The sequence below is a fragment of the Culex pipiens genome, chromosome 1 (genome assembly GCF_016801865.2).
Source record: "Culex pipiens pallens isolate TS chromosome 1, TS_CPP_V2, whole genome shotgun sequence".
Classification (NCBI taxonomy): Eukaryota; Metazoa; Arthropoda; class Insecta; order Diptera; family Culicidae; genus Culex; species Culex pipiens.
Genome location: NC_068937.1, coordinates 114,527,979 through 114,542,673, shown reverse-complemented (window position 1 = coordinate 114,542,673; position 14,695 = coordinate 114,527,979). Strand labels below are relative to the sequence as shown.

At 36.1% G+C, this 14,695-nt stretch overlaps 3 protein-coding genes across 3 annotated transcripts in view; all 3 read right to left on the bottom strand.

The window, feature by feature from the left end:
• The window catches only part of LOC120427162 (zinc finger protein 497-like), a 324,949-nt gene that overhangs the window by 102,169 nt on the left and 208,085 nt on the right, over positions 1 to 14,695 (bottom strand). The window lies entirely within an intron of this gene.
• LOC120427164 (methionine--tRNA ligase, mitochondrial) lies at positions 957 to 9,714 on the bottom strand. The gene is made up of 4 exons (XM_039592023.2): positions 9,554 to 9,714; positions 1,695 to 2,666; positions 1,445 to 1,639; positions 957 to 1,388 (listed from the first exon to the last, which is right to left on the bottom strand). Exons 1-4 carry the CDS (start codon positions 9,642 to 9,644, stop codon positions 985 to 987), a joined length of 1,662 nt encoding a protein of 553 aa, XP_039447957.1. The 5' UTR covers positions 9,645 to 9,714; the 3' UTR covers positions 957 to 984.
• Positions 10,126 to 11,941, bottom strand: LOC120427158 (WD40 repeat-containing protein SMU1). Its single transcript, XM_039592017.2, has 2 exons — positions 11,780 to 11,941; positions 10,126 to 11,711 (listed from the first exon to the last, which is right to left on the bottom strand). The coding sequence occupies exons 1-2, from the start codon at positions 11,803 to 11,805 to the stop codon at positions 10,208 to 10,210; spliced, it is 1,530 nt and encodes a 509-aa protein (XP_039447951.1). The 5' UTR covers positions 11,806 to 11,941; the 3' UTR covers positions 10,126 to 10,207.

Genomic DNA, 14,695 nt, shown 5'->3' with positions numbered 1-14,695 from the left:
GGTACCATTATTCTATCGATTTTGGCACTGAGCCCTCAATAAATATTGTGAGAGCGATTATCTCGATTCTGAATTTTGGGTGAACCACCGGGGGTTGAGTGTACTTGCAGCGAGCTCGGCAATAGAGTTATCTACGTGCGCATGTATTGCGTGTACTTACACGAAAAAGATTGAGGTTAAATTTTGAACCGGCCAGCCAAACAAAAGGGCGTGCTAGAGTGCGTGAGAGCGGGCTTAGATAACTCTATAAAGCTTTATGACGTTTCGCGTATACACACTAACGCACTATTTGATTTTGCTGGCCGGACAAAATTTAACCTCAATCTTTTTCGTGTACGTATGCGCACGTAGATACCTCTTTGTTTCGGATTCGGTTAAGGATGTTGACTCGTTGGTTGATGTTTGTAGAAAGAGGGCGATCAGACGTTCGTTTGGTTTATTTAAGGTTTTATTTTCATACACGCAGAAAAATAAGGCATGTTGAAATCAACAAAAAAATTAGCATTTTTGTCGAATCATAAAGGCAACATTTCAAAACAATAAAAGACTTTTGTGGAATTGAAAAAATCAAGGTTTGTTACAACGCAAAATTTGTGTTTATTATATTCAACAAATATTTTGTTGAAACAAACCTCGAACAGGCTGATTCTGCAAAACATTTTTCTGCGTGAAGTTGTATAGAGGTTTCTACGTGCGCATGTATTGCGTGTACGTACACAAACAAGATTGAGGTTAAATTTTGTCCGGCCAGCAAAATCAGATGGTGCGCTAGTGTGCGTACGCGAAACGTCATAAAGCTCTACTGGCGATCACGTTGGCAGAGCTGCCAACGTGATATTCTTGACAGATGTCAATTGGGGTGGTGGAACAGGCAGAAACCTTTTTTAAATGAAATGTAATTTTAAGATCACTCACTCGAGGATTTCGGACAAAATAAAATTTTAATATTCTACTAATCATTAGACAACGCTTTTAATTCCCTCACTAGTTTCTTTTCTTAACCTTCTTGGCCTTCGGCGCTTTAACCTCTTCCACCTTTGGCGGCACTATCCTTCGAAACAGTACGGCATCGATCTCCGCCAAAGATCTCTGCTTCCGGTCAAACTGCCCGTGCAAATCTAGCCACAGCCGTCGGTGCCGCGAAACGCTCAACTTATCCAGTAACTTCCCGCTCAGCTGGGGCACGATAGGCTGCATTATGATCCCCGTTTGCCGCAGAACCTCCATCGTTAGCGCCAAGATGGTGTTCAGCTGGTCGCGCTGCTCGGGCGCCTTCAGCTTCCACGGAGCGGTGGTTTCGAAGAAGTTATTCGTTGCATGGAGCACCTGGATTACGCTGTCCACCACGAGGTAGAAGTTAAAGTTGCGGTAGTGGGAGAGGCATTTCTCTGCGGGGATTTGAGGTTTACTGTGAGATGTTACATGGATATTTATGTAAATGTACCTGGTAATGCATGCAACAAATCAAGCATCTTTTTGGTGATTTCCAACTTTCCAAGTTCATTGAAAACTTCCGGATTCATAGTTGGAACAATACCTTCCGGATTCAATGCCTTGCCACAGCACCGTGACAGCAGGTTTCCAAACGTGTCCGCTAGTTCAGCGTTCAAGATTCGCATCACTTTGGTGTCACTGTAGTCTAAAACAAAGTCCAGTTATTCTTGAGAATCTTGACCATCTACCAAAATACTCACTTCCATCGCTATGCGCCACGCCCTCTCTGAGCAAAAAGAATCGCAATCCCTCATGCGTGTACAAGCTGGCCCGTTCGTTCGGATCGACCACGTTCAGCTTGCTCTTGGACATCTTCTGGTTGTCCACCGTCCAGTGGGAGTGAACCAGCAGCTTCCGTGGAGGTTCCAACCCAGCTGCTATCAAAAACGCTGGCCAGTAAATGCCGTGGAATTTTAGGATGTCCTTCCCTAGTACCTGCACCGTCGGTGGCCACCGCTGGCCGAACTCTGGATGCGGATAACCCGCGACGGTGAGATAGTTGACCAGGGCATCCAACCAAACGTAAACTGACTGGGTTGGGTCTCCCGGGACCTCAATACCCCACGATACTCGAGCTTGAGGTCGCGAAATCGAAATGTCCGGCAGTGGTTCCTCCAAAAAGTCGAGCAAGATCTTCTGGAACTTCCCGGGAACCACTCGATCCTCGCAGCCCTTGATCCAGTGCAGCACGTCTGCTTGGTGGCGTTCCAAACGGAACATAAAATTACGCTCCTCGGTCCATTCCACCGGATGTCCAGAATCCACAGATACCTTCACACCCTGATCGTTCTCCTTGAGCTGACTGTCGGTAAGAAACGTCTCGTCCGGTACGCAATACCAGCCGGAATACTGCGCCGAATAAATGCTCCCACTCGCCTCCAAAGCCTTCCAGAAGCTCTGAACGGCGACCGCGTGGTCATCGTCGGTTGTCCGAATGAAGCGTGAGTGTTCGACGTTGAAATCGCGGAACAGCGACCGGTACTGGTCGGAGATTTGCTGGCAATAGGTGGCCACGGGGACGGAGTGCTTTGCGGCGGCTTGCTGAATTTTGGTACCGTGCTCGTCCGTGCCGGTGCTGAACAGCGAAGCGCCGCTAGGATCGTTCAGCAAGCCGTTGAAGCGATGGATGGCGTCGGCAATGACCGCCGAATAGAGGTGACCAATGTGGGGCGCTAGAAAGCGGGGATTTCACGGGAATTTTTATTGGTCTTCTGGTTCAAGGTTTTCGTGAATTTATCTACTTTTTAGTGAGAAATTAGTGTTTTTTTACGATTTCGCAAATCGACATTCTTTGTGTTTTATTATAACAAAAGAAGCAATTTACATACAATTTTGGGGGTTTGTTATCAGGCTTGCCACAAATACAGATTTTTCAGCACAGACCCGAAACACAAACGAATTTTTTTTACAGTTAAAATAAATTTGAGCAGTTTTTGTTAAATTGGCCAAAAAGATAAACATTGTTTGCGTCTTTTGGCATGTTCAGTTTTTGGTAAGAATATTATTCTTTAATGTTATACTCGATTGAGTGTTTGGTATGTGCCAAAAAAATCTGTATTTGTGGCAAGCCTGTTTGTTATACAAAATGGATATGTAAATGTATGAAATTCTGTATCTTGAGAAGGAATTATAGCCTCACAAAGAAACTGAATCGCTGAACATTAATGAAAAGTGTCACCTAACTAGCCTGTAACTTTCAACTGAAGATATCTTGGGAACTTTTGGTTCGATTTTCTGTTTAAAATATTTAAAAGAATATATAATTTGATATTAACTATGAAACGAGTAGAATTATCTATTTATAGACTTTTTGAAAACTAAAGCTTGATTAATTTCTTAACACTGAAAATCGGATCCAATAGTTTTCGAAATATCGTCGTTTGAAAATGACAGGCTATTTGGGTGACACTTGAGAATTTATTTTCATCGATTCGAACACTTGGAGGCTGTATCTTAGAAACTGATTGCTCGATTTGCAAAGTCTAAGCATGAAAATTGTAAGAAGCTCTTAAGAAATATTTGTTCAGGTGTAGCTTTCTTTCATATAGTATTCAGGGCTGTTACGGAGAAGTCGAAAAAAAATCCGCGCCAAATCCGCGCCGTCCCAAAACCCAATCGCGTCAAATATACAAGAGAGTTTATTTTTTATGAATTAAAAAAATATATTTTGGAACAAAAATCAAGAGATCCATCAAAAGGAACACAACAATCACAAATGATTAAATAAAATTGTATTCAATAAACGCAATTTTATATCAAGAATAACCGCATGAGGTCGAATCTCAGAACGCAAAATCTTGAAACGCCGAAAATTTTATGGACAAATTTATTTTTGCTAGGATGAAGTAAACCAGAGGGAAAAGCCATAACAATAATTTTGGCAAAAAGAGAAATTCTAAATATGAATTAAAACATTTTGAAATATAAATATGAAAAATAAAAAAAAATCAAAAATTTATGGAATGAAAATGATTTTAAAATTTATAAATTTGAAAATCCTAGAAAATCATAAATCTAAGGATTTGAAAATTTAAACACAGTTCGTACTTGATGATTCTCGCCAAAGAGTCACTCATGAAAATCGAACCACCAAATTTGTATTATTAAGGAATATATAAGGAATTTAAGAATTTAAGAATTAAAGAATTAAAGAATTAAAGAATTAAAGAATTAAAGAATTAAAGAATTAAAGAATTAAAGAATTAAAGAATTAAAGAATTAAAGAATTAAAGAATTAAAGAATTAAAGAATTAAAGAATTAAAGAATTAAAGAATTAAAGAATTAAAGAATTTAAGAATTAAAGAATTAAAGAATTAAAGAATTAAAGAATTAAAGAATTAAAGAATTAAAGAATTAAAGAATTAAAGAATTAAAGAATTAAAGAATTAAAGAATTAAAGAATTAAAGAATTAAAGAATTAAAGAATTAAAGAATTAAAGAATTAAAGAATTAAAGAATTAAAGAATTAAAGAATTAAAGAATTAAAGAATTAAAGAATTAAAGAATTAAAGAATTAAAGAATTAAAGAATTAAAGAATTAAAGAATTAAAGAATTAAAGAATTAAAGAATTAAAGAATTAAAGAATTAAAGAATTAAAGAATTAAAGAATTAAAGAATTAAAGAATTAAAGAATTAAAGAATTAAAGAATTAAAGAATTAAAGAATTAAAGAATTAAAGAATTAAAGAATTAAAGAATTAAAGAATTAAAGAATTAAAGAATTAAAGAATTAAAGAATTAAAGAATTAAAGAATTAAAGAATTAAAGAATTAAAGAATTAAAGAATTAAAGAATTAAAGAATTAAAGAATTAAAGAATTAAAGAATTAAAGAATTAAAGAATTAAAGAATTAAAGAATTAAAGAATTAAAGAATTAAAGAATTAAAGAATTAAAGAATTAAAGAATTAAAGAATTACAGAATTAAAGAATTAAAGAATTAAAGAATTAAAGAATTAAAGAATTAAAGAATTAAAGAATTAAAGAATTAAAGAATTAAAGAATTAAAGAATTAAAGAATTAAAGAATTATAGAATTAAAGAATTAAAGAATTAAAGAATTAAAGAATTAAAGAATTAAAGAATTAAAGAATTTAATAATTTAAGAATTTAAGAATTTAATAATTTAAGAATTTAAGAATTTAAGAATTTAAGAATTTAAGAATTTAAGAATTTAAGAATTTAAAAATTTAAGAATTTAAGAATTTAAGAATTTAAGCATTTAAGAATTTAAGAATTTAAGAATTTAAGAATTTAAGAATTTAAGAATTTAAGAATTTAAGAATTTAAGAATTTAAGAATTTAAGAATTTAAGAATTTAAGAATTTAAGAATTTAAGAATTTAAGAATTTAAGAATTTAAGAATTTAAGAATTTAAGAATTTAAGAATTTAAGAATTTAAGAATTTAAGAATTTAAGAATTTAAGAATTTAAGAATTTAAGAATTTAAGAATTTAAGAATTTAAGAATTTAAGAATTTAAGAATTTAAGAATTTAAGAATTTAAGAATTTAAGAATTTAAGAATTTAAGAATTTAAGAATTTAAGAATTTAAGAATTTAAGAATTTAAGAATTTAAGAATTTAAGAATTTAAGAATTTAAGAATTTAAGAATTTAAGAATTTAAGAATTTAAGAATTTAAGAATTTAAGAATTTAAGAATTTAAGAATTTAAGAATTTAAGAATTTAAGAATTTAAGAATTTAAGAATTTAAGAATTTAAGAATTTAAGAATTTAAGAATTTAAGAATTTAAGAATTTAAGAATTGAAGAATTTAGGAAATTAAGAATTTAAGAATTTGAGCATGTATTTATTTTTTGTTCTCTTGGTCGATTTTAATTTTTAGAATTTATCATTTTTGGCTCTTTAAATTTTTAAATTTTTAAGATGAATTTGAATTAATTTGTTTAAATGTTGAATTCCAAAATTTTTCTAGTTTTGAATTTAATTTTTTTTTAAATTATAAATTTATAAAATTTCGTATATTTGAATATTTGTATTCTAATTTTTAAGTTTTTAGTAAAAAAAGACTATAAAAATCAAAAATATTTTTGATTTCTGAATCTTCGAGCTTTGATTATTGTATCTTTCATTTTTGAATGTTTTATCTTTTATTTTTTCCCCAAGAAATCTAGAAAAAAATCTTTCTATGGGGTGGGTTTCACTACAATTCAACGGCGAAGAGCCAGCATCCGCATTTGAGCACAGTACGGCCACGGAAACAAGCCCCAATAATCATTTTTCAAACATCCTGGTATACAACTTCGAGTAAAGTTTGAAAAATGATTCACATGATTGAAATCCTTGATAAAATAAACAATAAAAAAGTTTAAAAAGAACGATATTCAAAACTCATAATTAGTTGAGTGTAGTAATAAATTTGTTTAAGAAATCCTCATCAATACATTTAAAAAAATAATCTCTTCATGAAGATTTTTTTTGACGTTTTTTATTAAGAAAATACAAACAAAAATTTTCGGAAGAAAACTCAATTTTGTTTCAGTAACAGAAATCGAAACAGATTTAAAAAAATCCCTGATTCCCTGATAATAGGGGAACAACATCTAATTCCAGCGTGCCTCTAATGTTGGCAGGTCAGAACTTTGACAATCAATAAAAGCTAATTAAAAGCGTTTTCAACTGAAATCGAGTGATAAATAGGTCAATAAGAAGTGAGCAAGCAAGTTTCTATCATAAGTTTTGCAAAATTAGTTGTTTAAATAGTGAAAATCAGCAAATTGGATGTAGTTAGGAGCGAGTGCTTAACCTGCCAAACATACGGGAATTTCCCCTACTTTTCTTTATTACTTGAAAGTAATTTTATCTCTCTCAATTATTTTAAATATTAACCAAATTTCACATCCGCGCGAAATCCGCACCTAAGCAAAATTAGCCAGCAAATCCGCGCGAAACGCGCCATCCGCACGATCCGCGCCGTCCGTAACAACCCTGATATAGTATTTTATAACCTAAGAGAGATTAAACATGCTTTTGGTACCATTATGCACTATTACTCAAAAGACGCCTTTTTGAGTCTCATCAAACATATTTTTTTAAATTAAAAAATACCGATTTTGTGATTCTACTTTTAGTGAAAAAGTTAAATAAAGAAATGGATAATCTACAACTTTTGCCAAAACACCAATTCGATCAGAAAATTGCATCTCAAGATACATTTTTGTAAATTCACGTACCTATTTTGCATGGCCAGCTCGCAAATTGTATGCAGACTTGTATGGATAACTATTAACTAATGAAGCAAAATTGCTTTATTTTTTTCATAAAATGTCATCCAAACAAAAAAGAATAATAAAAAATCGCGAAATACCTAATTTACGAAACTATAGAGAACTTTTTAGATGTTGTTTTCAATAGATTCTTTCGAAGGTTTCAGCGTTCGAATTCCCAGGTTATTTCGTTGCCTATTCCACCTTGAGCGTAGATAAAGCACCTTAAACTGGGGCGAATTGGGACTTCAGTCTGAATAGGGACAACAGAGCACTTAAAAGCTTGAAATTTGGAAACCAATGCATTTTTTTTTGTTGCTCTGTGTCTGTTCTATTCGAAACTAATCAAAAATATCCAAATATTGTACAGTAACAAGGTTAAAACAGCTGTCCCACTTCGCTCTCCTTCGAAAATGCAAAAAGGTGGTTCAGGACAAGGTAATGGATTAATGTTTAATGACTGGAACCATAGTTTTAGGTCCGCAGAAACAGTCCGGATTAGAGCGTCCAATTTCCCGTCCCGGGAAAAAAAATTCCCGGGAATTCCCGGGATTTCCCGAAAAAATATATTTCCCGTTTCCCGGGAAATTTGTAAATTTCCCGGGAATTCCCGAAATTCAAGTGGAAGTATACATTTTCTCAACTTTCTGGTACATTTTTTAAACTCTCAAAAAAAAAAAAAATCTAAATAAAAAAACTTATTTTAATAAATTCAATTTACTGTTCTTATTGAACTTATCAGTTCGTCTAAAAATTTTATGTCAAGATTTATTTCAGATGATAATAATTTCTGAAGCATTCACAACTAGGTATAGATCTTGTACGATATTATGAATAAACTTACGATATTAAAAATAAACTATTAAAATTTTGGTAAGCTTTTTAAGCAAAAAATCTTGTTATATCATTTGAAAATAAGGTAACTCTTCCCGCCAAGATCAAAATTGATTTTTTTTTGTTTTGTTTCCCATTACCAAATTATTAGGTTAATTTGTTCAAAAGTATTCGAGAAATTACAGTCAAAAGTTAAAAATTTATAGAGCACTTGAGCTACACTCAAAAAAATGAGTTCGCGTAAACGTGAACAGAGCTCATGCCAACGGGAACCAGGAAGAAAACTGTTCACTTTCATGGTGCAATGCACTATAAAAGTTGAATAGTTTTCTTCCTGATTCCCGTTGGCATGAGCTCTGTTCACGTTTACGCGAACTCATTTTTTTAGCGTACCAAGGGCGTAAAGTTTAAATCTGAAACTACTAAACAACTTTTTTTTTCTATGAAAATTCTTTTTACCGAAGTCTTTTATTAGGCCGAATCATTAAAAATATCATTAAAAAACTACTTCAAAAAATGTAAACATATTTCAAATACTCGCTCCAAACATTTGAAAACTGGAAGTTGTAATTACATAAAAATGGTATTTCGAGTGAATAGCAGATATTAAGGTAAATTCAATGCTTATATATTTATTCATGAGATTAATCCAGTAAGATTTGTTCTGAATAAAATATTTGCCATGAAAAACATATACCTGGCTATTTCTTATCAATACTAAATACTAATCATTATATTTTGAGCGAACGAATTTAGAAAATTTATATATTTTCCTGAAGTTGTATGTTTTTTTTTTACAAGCAGCCAAGGCATTAAGTGAACCTTACACTTACTCTGACCATTAGAATTGCTATTTAATACTATTTTGTTGCAAAATATTGACCAAAACCAGGATCAGAACAATTTTCGATTAATTTAGAATTTCCCGGGAATTCCCGGGATTTCCCGGGAAATTTGTTGAAAATTTCCCGTTTCATTTCGAGATTACGGGCATGATAATTGAAGCCGCTGAGAACTGAAAATTTGATATTTTTACAACCCTGGTCCCTAGTGATGAGAACAACGGTTGGGATTCAACGATTGTTGGTTGGGCTGGATGCAGTGTGGCCTGGTTTTTTTGTAAGCTGCCTCTGCGCAGCCTTTTGGTATGCGGATATTTGGTTGGTGATCTTGCAAGTGTATTTACCAAGGGACACTTGGCTTGGACAACTTCATCTTCAGCAATCACACACCATTCGGCACACGCTGAAGAAGTTTCTCCAAACCTCGTCCCTGATTGTAAGTACTGCACCGTGCTCTCGCATTGCTTCGTCTATCTGGCTGTTTGGTAGGTCTAGCGGGAGATCGTGAACTCGAACGTCGAAGGTGTTGTCGACGATGTAGATCAGTTTTGTTTGGGTGATTCTTGAATCCGTACTTGAAGTGATTTTGTTGTGCTATCTCGATCAGCATGCAATGGCGGATGTTGTGTACGGAGTTTTAAAGTCTGGTTAATACTCACCGGCATTCACGTAGAATATTGGCGTCGTAATAAACGAGAAATCACTCTTTTTGCTGCTAAACCGTCGAAGTTGTGCAAAATACCGCAACATTTTTCCAACATGCCTCTTGAGAGCAGTGCCCGCGAGATGTTGCACAAACGCACCCGCAAACGCAAACGTAAACAGTCAAACATAAACAGTTGCCGGCTGATTTTGACAGTTCTCGGTGATTTTTTTTGTTTACCGTGTGGTGTTTCTTTACAGTGGTGTTAGGTTTTTATTGGTTGCGGTACGCGTGTACTGTTGCAGCGCACTGTGGGTCAAATTTACTAGTTTATTTAAAAAAAGATGTTAAACAAACTAGTCTTTTTAGACAAAATTTTGATAATAAATACTTTTTTTGAGCAGTAGAGCTTACATTCATTTTTGTAAGTAAACCGGCAAGAAGTTGTTTTTTTTTGAATTTATAAAAAAATCAACAATCCGACCTATTTTTGAATGTTTTATGCTTGACACAAAACACATTGAAATTATAGTCTAAAAGCTTGCAATTTAGAAAATATTTTTTTCAGAAATTAAATAAAAAGCGAAATTATTTTCACAATTCGTTTTATTTCACACGTCATTCCTACACATAGCATGTAATTATAATTCTTAACCTTAATTCTATCCCCTTACGGCTTCCACATCTTCAGCAGCCCATCCTCGCTGTACGTGGCGAGCAGATTCTGGTGCGGGTGATGCGTCAGCCCGATGACGTCCTTTTCGTGCACGTTCAACGTTCGCTCGAGCTTGCCGGACGTAACGGAGAAGCAGTACAACACCAGATCTTCGCCGGCACAGTAGATAAACTCCCCGCGGGGTGAAATCGTAGCGCAGATGAACGAACCTCCCTCGCGCTTACCGGACGAGAACGAACGCACGATTTGGCCCTGCATGTTCATGATGACGACCGTGTTGGACCGGTTGCAGACTACAAAGTGTTCCGGGTTCTTAGGGAGCATCAGGACCGAGTTGACGGCCAGGTCGCTGCCGAGAGCTTTGAACGTTGACACGCATTCGGTTGTTTTGAGGGACCAGATTTTGACGGAACCGTCCGAGGATGCGCTCAGCACGTTGTGACCATCCGGAGAGAAGACAGCTTCGTTGACGAAGGACGTGTGACCGCGGAACTCTTTCAACATTTTACCGGATTTAAGGCCGTACAGACGAATCAGGTGATCGAACGAGGCGGTTAAAATTTGACTGTTGTCCCGAGAGAACTGCAGACAGGTGACACCCTTGCTGTGAGCCTTTTCAAACCGCCGTAGACATTGACCGGTAAGCAGCTTCCAAACTTTGATTTGCCCATCCTGCGCTCCGGTGGCCAACATTTCCGAGTCACGTGAAAACGACATCGCCAGCACGGCCTGTTCCATCATCATAAAGTTGTCCTGCGCCTGATACTTTAAATCCTTACGGATTTTACCGGTGGTGAAATTCCAAACCTCGATAAATCCGTCGACGCTGCCCGTAACCAGGTACTGACCATCCGGCGAGAAATGCGCGCACTCGACGTGACTTTTCTGCCCAAACTTGATCTGTCGCGCCAACTGCGTGGGAAAACTCTCGTCTTCCTGGTCACGAATGGCCGCTTTACCACGGAACAAATCGATCGTCGTTCCGGGGGGCAACAATCCCTGGTGCTGCTGCCACTTGAGTGCCTGCCCAAGCAAGGCCAACAACCTCGACGAAGGAACCACCGAAACTTCCCCCGCCAACGCAGTGGCAATCGCCGCCCGTCGCTTCTCCTTGCTTCCTCCCTCCGGATAAGCCTCGCGCGGGTCAAAATACGCCCTCTGAAGCATGTTCTCAAGATGAATGTAACGCTCGGCTTCCTGCTGCTTCAGCATAATCATCGGATCGGTTTGGCGCAGCAACGACCGGGCCGCACCCAGCTCGCGCAACTCGATCAACTCCAGCACCACCTGCTCGTACAAATCGATCAGCTTCTTGTCCGGCAGCTTCAGCGACTGGATCGCCTTCAGCACCGTGTCCCAGTGGCCGTTGTGGATGTCCGACACGAAGCCCTCCACGCTGTCGACGGTGTTGAGCGAAACGCCGGTCTCCTCCTGCAGGGTTTGCAGCGTTTTGTGCAGGTTCGACTCCTTCAGGTACTGCTGGATCAGACGGATTACGCTGTGACGGGGGGAAGAAAATCGATTGTTGGAAGAACTAGTCGATTGTGGCATGAAGCAAACACTTACTCGGCAGATTCGATTTCTATCGACATGGTGGAGTTGTTGGCGTTTGATCAAACCACTTTTTAACACTATATTCACTCAAATATCAGCCGAATTCTGATTTATTAAACCTGGACGCGATTTGGAAATGCAAACTTCTAAAAAAGCATTCTGTTTACAAACGCCAAGAATTTTGACAGGTTAGCGTGCCGCTGTAAACAAAATAAATTTGATAAATTTTCAACACGCAAAACTAATTTAAACAAAAACCAAGCGTGTATAACTCAAAATTTAAGCTCTGTTTTAAAAACATTTACATATTTAATAATATGTAATATGTTTTTATTTTTTATATTTCAAAATTAAGAGTTAAAATTTGTGATCACCTCGACTTATTAATGATTCACAAGAAAATTTAATAGTTTCCAACACAAGCCATTTAGATTGAACGTGTAAAATAGCCGAGGCATGCGTCGGCTGGTTCCTGACCACCGGAGATATTCCGTGTTTCCGGAGGCGGTTTTCAGGTGTATTTTTTCGGGTTGAGGTGTTCGAAAGCATGCTTTTTCGGTTTATTCTGCCCATAATTGGGTACTAAAGCCCTATGTCAATTTTTATGTACAACGGTAAAAAACACGATTAAAAACCATTTCTGATCACTATTTTTCATTTTAATGCAAAATTTTTTTTTTGACTAGACAACATTTTTTCGATGGATCAACTATGGTCCCCTTGAAACGAGCTGTCAAGTAGGAGCTTTTCTGTCAAGATGGACCGCGAGGTTAATTTTTCAAAATTGATTTAAAAATCCATTTTAAACTCTTTGTGGTCGTACAAAGGGTCATTGTCGAGGTCATTGTACTCAGAAAAATAAGCTTTATCGCTGTAAACAATAATATCAGCAATCTATGCTTCATTTTAGGACCCAATTGGGTACTAAAGCCCTATGTCAATTTTTATGTGCAACGGTAAAAAACACGATTAAAAACCATTTCTGATCACTTTTTTTTCATTTTAACGCAAAATTTTTTTTTGACAAGACAACATTTTTTCGATGGATCTACTATGGTCCCCTTGGAACGAGCTGTCAAGTAGGAGCTTTTCTGTCAAGAAGGACCGCGCGGTTAATTTTTCAAAATTGATTTAAAAATCCATTTTCAACTCTTTGTGGTCGTACAAAGGGTCATTGTACTCAGAAAAATAAGCTTTATCGCTGTAAACAATAATATCACCAATCTAAGCTTCATTTTAGGACCCAATTGAAAATTCGGCTATTATGCCAAATCAAGTATTCCGAGAAAAACGCGTTTTAGTGTTTGTCACAAAATCTCCGTCAAGGCAATTTCCCATAAAAGTGGCATATTAGCCGTTTGGTTTTTCGCATCGCCAGCCAAGTCTAAACACTATTTCAGTGAAATTCAAGTTCCAGAAGATGCGTTGGAACATCCTCTATCACCTAGTGCAAACATCTCGTTTTTGGCAAAAGTGGATATTAGCCGTTTTTTCAATGGTGGGCAGTGCAGTTAATACTTCGCTTTCATCATATATTGAGTTTATAAATCATTGCTGGAGCAACATTTGAAAAGGGCGCATAAGCATTTTAACAGCTGCACATATTTTGAAAATTCCAAGACAATGAGTACCGTAAACTGGGGTCAATCGGGACACATGGGGCGAATTGGGACAGCAGTTTTAACTATGTTGGAGCACAATATTTTGATTTTTCTGGTTGGTTTCGGTTAGAACAGACTCAGGCCAATAAAATGTGTACATCCATTTCCAAATTTAAAAGCTTTAAGTGCTCTAAAAACTGCTGTCCCTATTCAGACTGTAGTCCCGATTCACCCCAGATTACGGTAACTATTTAGCAAACCCCGAAGTGTTGCGGGACCCAGCTATTGTTTTATACTTCGGGTTTTGTGAAAATGTTTCCTGAAGCCGAAGGAATAAGCAAAATAGTTCAAACTGTCAAAATACTTATCCGCCCTTTTCTCGTGTTGTTCCAGATTGTCAGTTTGTAATAGTTCTGGAGCAACACGAGCAAAGGGCGGATAGGCATTTTGACAGTTGGAACTATTTCGACAATTCCGAAACAACTATAATTTTTTCACAAAACTATTATTGCTAACAATAGCTTGCCTTTCCAGCTACCTTCTACCAATGCGGGGTTTGCTAAATATGCTAATTATGCGCCCTTTTCAAATGTTGCTCCAGAGTTGGTTTTAGAAGCCAGAAACTATGTAGAATCTTATTATAACATATTTTTTTCCATAATTAGGCTTTAAATTTTTCACTGGTATACTAGCCCGGAGAATTTGTAGAATAGTGTTTTAAAAAATAGTTCCGAAAAAAATATTATTTTGAGTTCTGAGGTGAGGTGAGGTACAAAATGGAATTTTTGAGGATGAAGGGATGCTAGCGTTTTGGGAATTTAGTTCGGCGTAGCATGGCGCATTTTCTAACACTGGAACGCCCAACGCATGTCCAACTTACACGGACGTTCAAGCCTCCCAACAAAGTTGGAACGGTAACTTCAACTCGCTGGTTCTCAGGCATAACTCAACCAATCGGGACGATTCCTGTTTCCAGTGATTTGTAAGAATGTCCAGATGATCCTAAAATTTGTCAAAACTTGATTTGAACAAATCTGTATTTTTGGGACCATAAACATCGTGCCACCTTTTTTTAAAACAACGTGGATTTTTTAGCGAACTTATTTTTACACGCTAAAAAAAAGTTTGAACGCTGTTTCTTATCGCAAAAAATACAGATTTGATCAAATTGAGTTTTGCAAAGTTTTAGGATCATCTAGACATCCTAACAAATCACTGAAAAAAAAGAATCGTCTTGATTAGTTGTGTTATGCCCGAGAACTGTCGGTGAACGGAGTAGCAGCTCATTGGCAGTCAACCTTGTTCATGCTCAAATCGAATTTAATTA